General features: G+C 55.1%; 1 protein-coding gene across 2 annotated transcripts in view; it reads left to right on the forward strand.

The window, feature by feature from the left end:
• Window positions 1–7,494, forward strand: part of PIEZO1 (piezo type mechanosensitive ion channel component 1) — a 167,319-nt gene that overhangs the window by 159,115 nt on the left and 710 nt on the right. For both annotated transcript variants that reach the window (XM_031950144.1, XM_031950143.1), the window contains 10 exons: window positions 229–376; window positions 1,288–1,502; window positions 1,908–2,066; window positions 2,443–2,590; window positions 5,446–5,634; window positions 6,206–6,298; window positions 6,408–6,580; window positions 6,685–6,807; window positions 6,885–6,964; window positions 7,174–7,354. In XM_031950144.1, the coding sequence (XP_031806004.1) occupies window positions 229–376; window positions 1,288–1,502; window positions 1,908–2,066; window positions 2,443–2,590; window positions 5,446–5,634; window positions 6,206–6,298; window positions 6,408–6,580; window positions 6,685–6,807; window positions 6,885–6,964; window positions 7,174–7,354 (1,509 nt within the window). The remainder of the gene's footprint in view (window positions 1–228; window positions 377–1,287; window positions 1,503–1,907; window positions 2,067–2,442; window positions 2,591–5,445; window positions 5,635–6,205; window positions 6,299–6,407; window positions 6,581–6,684; window positions 6,808–6,884; window positions 6,965–7,173; window positions 7,355–7,494) is intronic.

The raw sequence follows: 7,494 nt of genomic DNA on the forward strand, positions 1-7,494 counted from the left end.
GGAGGACAAAGAGACTGATGTTGATTGATGTTGATTGATGGCAGCCCAAGAAACCTCCCCATGCCCACCACCAGCTAGTGCAAAGGCCTGGAGGTCGGGAATCATTATCATTCCTCAGAGGCTGGGGTGGGCCTGTTCCCTGCCTGAGGCTGGTGCCCGTCCCACCCGGGGAAAGGGGTGCCCTGGAGGGGCGGCCACCAGTCCTGAGGTGCCACCTGTGCCCAACAGGGTGCAGAACATCTACCAGCCCATCCGCTGTTTCTTCTGGGACATCCTCCACACCCAGTACCGAGCAGCCACTGATGTCTACGCCCTCATGTTCCTGGCAGATGTTGTTGACTTCATCATCATCGTCTTCGGCTTTTGGGCTTTTGGGGTAAGGGGTGCCCGCTTCCCTTCCTACTCCCATTAGTCCACACTCATTCAGCCATGGGCTGGAGAACCTTGTGCTGGCTCAATTCCAAAATCTCAAGATTTTTTCTCTCACATGCCCTATTTTTGTTCACCAGTGTAAGAAATGTACAGAAGTGGGAAATATGGCCCCTATCCACGTGAGATTTCCAGTCTAGCTGGGGAGAAAGGCTGCCCAGAGTAGTAATCCCGTGGCTAGATGCCCCAGGGACACTCCCTCCTACCTAACCCCGCCATCTTGGCCTTTGATGGTCTGCTCCAGAGGATACCTCCATCTGACTGGGAATTATACTTCCTGGATGGATAGCTAGCTAGATGATAGATGAAAAAAAGAGAGAAAGAGAAAGGAAGGGAGGGAGGGAGGGATGGAAGAAGGGAAGAAGGAAGGGAAGCAAGGAGGAAGGGAGGAAGGAAAGAAGGAAGGAAGGGAAGGAAAGAGAGAGAGAGAGAGAGAAAGAGAGAGAGAGAGAGAGAGAGAGAGAGAGAGAGAGAGAGAGAGAAGGAGGGAGGGAGGAAGGAAGGAAGAAGGAAGACCAGGTCCCTTGTGGCATGCAAAGGCAGGGAGCAGAGGGCTTCCCTGACTACCTCAGCCCATGCTCAGGTCTCCCTTTTCTAGCCCTCTTTACCCTTTAACTAAAGTCTGCACCCTGTAATCCAGAGCCTTCCTCCCTTCCTGCCTCCCTCTTTCCCTTCCTCAGATCTTTCTTATACCCAGTATGGGGGCTCACCCACTGCCATTAAACTTCTTAGTCTTATTTCCACGCTCAGACTACAGCTCTCCTCACTGGGAGATGCTGTTCCCCCTCTGGGAAGAGGGCAGGATGGACTCGGTAGCCTCCAAGGCCGTCTTATTCTAACACATCCCAATCCTCACAGAAACACTCGGCTGCCACGGACATCACCTCCTCCCTGTCAGATGACCAGGTTCCCGAGGCCTTCCTCGTCATGCTGCTCATCCAGTTTGCCACGATGGTCATCGATCGGGCCCTGTACCTGCGCAAGACTGTGCTGGGAAAGCTCATCTTCCAGGTCATCCTAGTGTTTGGGATCCACCTCTGGATGTTCTTCATCCTGCCCGCCGTCACCGAGAGGTAGACCCAGGACGGGAGCTGGGCTGTGGAGGCTTGGGGAGGCCTGACTAAGGGACAGACACAGAAGCCTAGAGTATGTGCTGTGGGGAGCTGGAGGGCCGTCCCGTATACATACACACCAGACTGGGAAGCCCTGCCTTTGATGGGGATATATGGAGAGGGGCTCACCAGGCTCCCAGCCAATGGGACCAATGCCAACGTGGCTACCCGCAGCAGAAGGTCTGCTAAGGACCTGCGGCTTGGGATCCCAATCTTGAAGGCTTGGGAGTTCTGCCTGAAATCCGAGTCCCTGTTGCCCAGAGTGTTGGGGAGCAGGTCCCAACCCCTGCATGGCTGGGGCGAGCTTAGGCCAGGTATCACGCAGCGCATGGACTTGACTTTGGGGTACCCTTCCTCTCCCTGCAGGATGTTCAACCAGAATGCTGTGGCCCAGCTGTGGTACTTTGTGAAGTGCATCTACTTTGCCCTGTCAGCGTATCAGATCCGATGTGGATACCCCACCCGCATCCTGGGCAACTTCCTTACCAAGAAATACAATCACCTCAACCTCTTCCTGTTCCAAGGGTGAGCTCCAGGTCTATCCCTTCAGCTCCTAGAGTGGTCACTCCTGGGTACTCCAAAGTCAGCTTCACCCAAGGGGCCAGGCGGGTCCTGGACCCGTGTCTGCATCGTAGAACTGGAAGGTACAACCTCTCATCACTGGGCACTGGCTGTGAGCTTTTCCCCAGTGGCCCAATCATAGAACTGAGCTGACCTGGAAGGGTCTTCAGGGGTCACTGAGGCTAAACCTTCCCTGTTTTACACATGAGGAAACTGAGACCCAGAGGAAGGAAGTGATCCCAGAGGGTGGATAACTCCAGGATGTCCCTCCTAAGTGACAGAGGTCATGGGAAGTGGTCAGAGCCAGAGGTTAATATGTGAATCCTTCTGTCTGGGGCAGATTCCGGCTGGTGCCATTCTTGGTGGAGCTACGGGCTGTGATGGACTGGGTGTGGACAGACACTACATTATCCCTATCCAACTGGATGTGCGTGGAGGATATCTACGCCAACATCTTTATCATCAAGTGCAGCCGAGAGACGGAGAAGGTAGCAATGGCCCCCAAGCTTGTGCAGAGTTACAGAGAGGAGAGGGGAGGGAAGGAGATGGACGGAAGGAAGGAAGGAAGGAAGGAAGGAAGGAAGGAAGGAAGGAAGGAAGGAAGGAAAAAGAAGGGAAGGAGGGAGGGAGGAAAGAAAGAAGGAAAAAAGGAAGAATATATGATTATGATGGATGAATGGATGGAAGGAATGAATATATGATGGATGAATGGATGGAAGGATAGATGGATGGGTAGATGAATGAAGGAAAGAAGGGAGGGGGGGAGGAAAGGAAGGAAGGAAGAAAGAAATGAAGGGTAATTAGATGGATGGGTAGATGGATGAATGGATAGAAAGATGGCTGAATGGATAGATGAATGTACAGGAGATAGGTAATTGGAGATAAATGGTTAGATAAGCAGTCAATAAACATTTATTAAGCACTTACTATATGCCAGGCACTCTACTAAGCTTTGGGAGTGCACAGATTAAGAAAAGATCTCTCTTGCTCTCATGAAATCACAGTTTAATGGATGAGACAACATGAAAACTATTTTGTACAAACAAGCTATATACAGAATAAATTGGAGATAATCAACAGAAGGAAGGCACTAGAATTAATGAGGGTTGAGAAAAGCTTCTTGTACAAGGCAGAATTTTAATTGGACCTGAAAGAAGCCAGGAAGCAGAGATGAGGAGAGACAGAATCCCCATTATGGGAAAGAGCCAGTGACGATGGCAAGAGTTGGGAGATGGCATCTTATTCTAGGAATGTTACTGGATCACAAAGTATGTGGAGACAATGAGGTGTAAGCTGTAAAAAACAAAACAGAACAGAACCTGGAAAGGCAGGAAGGAGTTATGAATGACCTTGATTCTGGAGGTCCAGAGCCATTAGAATTTGTTGAATGTGTGTGTGTGTGTGTAGGGGAGAAGGGGCAGCTCGCTTTGATGGCTGAGTGGTGGATGGATTGGACCAGTGAGGGAGAGACACGAGGCAAGTCAACCCACCAGCAGCTGTTGCAATGCTCCAGGCGTGAGGGGGGAGGAGGGGAATAAGAGATGTAAGGTAAAAGTCCACAGGCCTTGGCAACAGCTGGGGGTGAGAGGGAGAAAGGGGGGCTGCCATCCAGGTTGCAAGTCTCAGGGGAGGAGTAACAGGGGAGTTAGGAAAAGGGAAGGGTTTGGGGGACAGATGAGTCAAACTGGATTTGTTGCTTTTAAGATGTCTACACTTCAAGACGTCCAACAGGCAGGTGACGATGTAAGACTGAAGTTTAGTCCCAAAAGGGGAGAGGGAGCAACAGCTAATGGGATTGGGGAGGGGACTAAGGATGGGGGAGCCACAGGTGTAACGGTAGGCACTAGGGAAGCAGCAGGAGGCTAGGAGAGGTTAAAGACAGCAAGAGAGGGGGATCTGCCAGAGAAGGTGGGAAGGACCAGGTTCCCTCATGCACAGAGTGGGCTGCCTAAAGCAAGGAGACAGCCCCCCTCATCGTCATGTGAGAAAGGGATGACGGCAGGAAGTGGCAGGTCCCCTCCTACCTGGAAGACCTGAGAGGAGGAGAGAAGGAGCTCTTGGCAAATGCCTCAGTTTTTCAGAGCTGAGAACTAGGATTCCCAGCGAAGGTGGGAGGAAGGGGATGCCCGGCAGGTTTGGGGATGGGCGAGATGCTGCTGCGATGAGTGGGGTGGTGAGCAGGGAGCTGCAGGGCCTCCTTGCTGCGGGGTGATTATGTAACTTCCATTTGTGGAGGACCCGGGCAGCTTGCTCTCGGGATTTTCTCCAGCTTTGTTCGGTAGCGAGTAGGAGTGACAGTATGGCTGGCAGAGTAATCCTCGGCGGGGTGAGGTTGGATAGGACAAGGGGGCAAAGGATTCAGTGCGAGGTTAAGCCAGTTCACTAAGGGGTCAAAACAGAAAGGAGAAATGACGGCTGGGGAATAACTAGGGGGCCTAGGAGTGGAAGCCCTGGTGGGGACCAAGCGCAGGATTTGGTGTGAGGCAGATTGAAGGTGGATCAATCAGACCGATTAGAGAAGGGAATATCATAAATATAGAAGTGGATGTGACATGATCAAGGAGGGGCCGCCTTTGGAGCCGAGGTGGGGTGAGGAATAAATCAAAGAACTGAGAGATGAGATCTGAGGGAGCATCAGTACACCTCCAAGCTGGAGAGCAGGAGAAAGTTGAGTCAGGCACATTAAGAAAAAAAAAAAAGGGAATATCCTAGAAGTCATGAGAAAATGGCTACCAGGTTTCTGATTTGAGTAAAAATCAAAGAAGTTACTGAAAAATGGTGATAGAAAGGGGGGTGGGCATTGAAGTGTCATTAGAGAGCAAGGGGCATTTCGTCTCCTCCAGCTGGGCACCGAGTCTGGGGGGGATGAGAATGCAACCTGTGGCTAGAAAGCTGGCCAGGGAGCTTGGTCATGAGGAGGGGACATCTCAGTAAGAGCCACAAGGAAGGGCAGGAAAGAAAAGACTCAGGAAGTTGGTTACCTACCAAGCAAATATTCCAGAAAATCCAGTAGAGGGAAAAGGGAATAAGCATTTATTGATATGCCTACTGTATACCAAGCCCTGTGGCCCAGCAGAGGGGAAGTAACACCTGTTCCACAGGTGGCATAGCTAAGGCTGCAAAGGTGACCAAAGCCGGTCTTGAGTTGCCCAGTTAAGGAGTTTGTCCATTGGTGGACACTGCTTTTTGTTTTTGTTTTTTAAAGCAGGTCAGTGACGCCACCAATCACAAGGAATGCCATTTCTGCCCCCATTCCCACCTTTCCTTTAATTATAGCCTCAGCTTTGGCCTCCGTCCTGCACAGCGTCCCACTCACCTGTCCCATTTCTCCATCTGACTCTAGAAATACCCACAGCCCAAAGGGCAGAAAAAAAAGAAAATTGTCAAGTACGGCATGGGGGGGCTCATCATCCTCTTCCTCATCGCCATCATCTGGTTCCCGCTGCTCTTCATGTCGCTGGTGCGCTCTGTGGTCGGCGTGGTCAACCACCCCATCGATGTCACCGTCACCCTCAAGCTCGGGGGCTATGAGGTAAGCGAGGATCGTGTTGGGGCCTTCCCATGTGCCCGAGAACAGAGCTCCCGTAGCCCTGCTCTCTGTCCGGCCGGACTCCCCCATGCCCCGATGACCCCCCACGTGCCTGAGAACAGAGCTCCCGTAGCCCCGCTCTCTCTCCGGCCAGACTCCCCCGTGCCCCAATGATCCCCCATGGGGAGCTAAGACAGAAGCGAGGATGGATGGAAGCTCGAGGCCCCAGGAGCTGGTGGTCTGGGGCGGGACAGTGTAGTGAGTGTGTGCCAGGGGCCAAGAAACCTCTGCCTCTTCTCCACGGGCCCCACTGGGTGCGGCGTCCTCCCGGGGGGGCCTCTGCTCCCCCTGTATAAGGCAGAGTGTGGGTAAATAACCAGCCCTCCCCTAGGAACGGAGGTTCCCACGCTCCCCCCTCTGGCTCGTCACCACGGCAGCAGCTCCCTCCGGAAACCAGGGACCCTTGTATTTATTGGGGGGGGGGGGGGCACTGCGTTCTGGGGGAAGAGATGGCATCCTCCAGAGAGAGCTGCAGGGGGTGGATGCCTGACACTGAATCCCCCTCGCCCTCCAGCCCCTGTTCACCATGAGTGCCCAGCAGCAGTCCATCGTGCCCTTCACACCTGACACCTACGAAAAGCTGACCAGGAAATTTGACCCCTTCCCGGTAAGCTGCCCTGGCCCTGGGGGGGAGGGGGGATGGCCGGATGGGAAGGGGCGAGCCTGCAGGGCTGGGGCCGGCCAGCTGACTTCGTTCCCCCTCCCCCCTCCCCCAGCTGGCCATGCAGTTCATCAGCCAGTACAGCTATGAGGACATCGTCACGGCCCAAATCGAGGGCAGCTCGGGGGCCCTGTGGCGCATCAGCCCCCCGAGCCGGGAGCAGATGAAAAAGGAGCTCTACAATGGCACCTCCGACATCACCCTTCGCTTCACCTGGAACTTCCAGAGGTCGGAGGACAGGACTCCAGGGGGTGGGGGGCCAGGGCAGAGCCCTGAGGGGGCAGGAAGGAGCTGGGCCCCCTCCCCCACACTCACTCCCCTCCCGCCCACAGAGACCTGGCCAAGGGAGGCACAGTGGAGTACACCAACGACAAGCACACCATGGACCTCAGCCCCAACAGCACCGAGCGGAGGCAGCTGGCCGGCCTGCTGGAGGGCACCACTACCAAGCCTGTGTAGGTGCCAGGCCTGCAGGGGGGTGGGCAGAGGTGCCCGGGCAGCGCCACCCAACACTCTCCCTCTCCCCTTGCAGGGTCATCCCTCACCTCTTCCCCAGATACATCCGTGCCCCCAACGGCCCCGAGGCCAACCCGGTGAAGCAGCTGCAGCCAGGTGAGGGCAGTGGACACATGGGGGAGTGGGGGTCAGGCAGTTACTTCTGGGACACCCCCAGTGCCAGCTGCCTCCAGGCGGTGCCCTCACAAGGCCCCTCTGCCAGGGCCCTTATGGCCCTCAGTGACTGGGGGGAGGAAGAGGCAACCCCTCCCCATGCCCGGGGATCTGGACTCAGCCTCCCCCAACCTTCTGCATCTACTTGCCAGAGGAGGAAAAGGACTACTTGGGGGTGAACCTGTCCCTGCAGCAAAGTTGGGAGAGAGGCACCTCCCTCGAATGGTGGGTGATCACCCTCCAGGACTGTCAGCCTGACTGTAACATCCTGCCCATGGTCATCTTCAGCGACAAGGTCAGCCCCCCCAGCCTGGGCTTCCTGGCCGGCTACGGGTAAGTACTGCAGCCCCAGAGGCCCTCCCAGCTGCCCTTCCTCGAGGGCCTGGGGTGGGAGGTGGGTGGCCCATTCCCACCCCGAGCTGCCCCCCACCCCCTCCAGCCAGGCCTGACTGTGCGCCCCCTCCCCCCGGCAG

The sequence above is a fragment of the Sarcophilus harrisii genome, chromosome 2 (genome assembly GCF_902635505.1).
Source record: "Sarcophilus harrisii chromosome 2, mSarHar1.11, whole genome shotgun sequence".
In the NCBI taxonomy this organism is placed as follows: domain Eukaryota; kingdom Metazoa; phylum Chordata; class Mammalia; order Dasyuromorphia; family Dasyuridae; genus Sarcophilus; species Sarcophilus harrisii.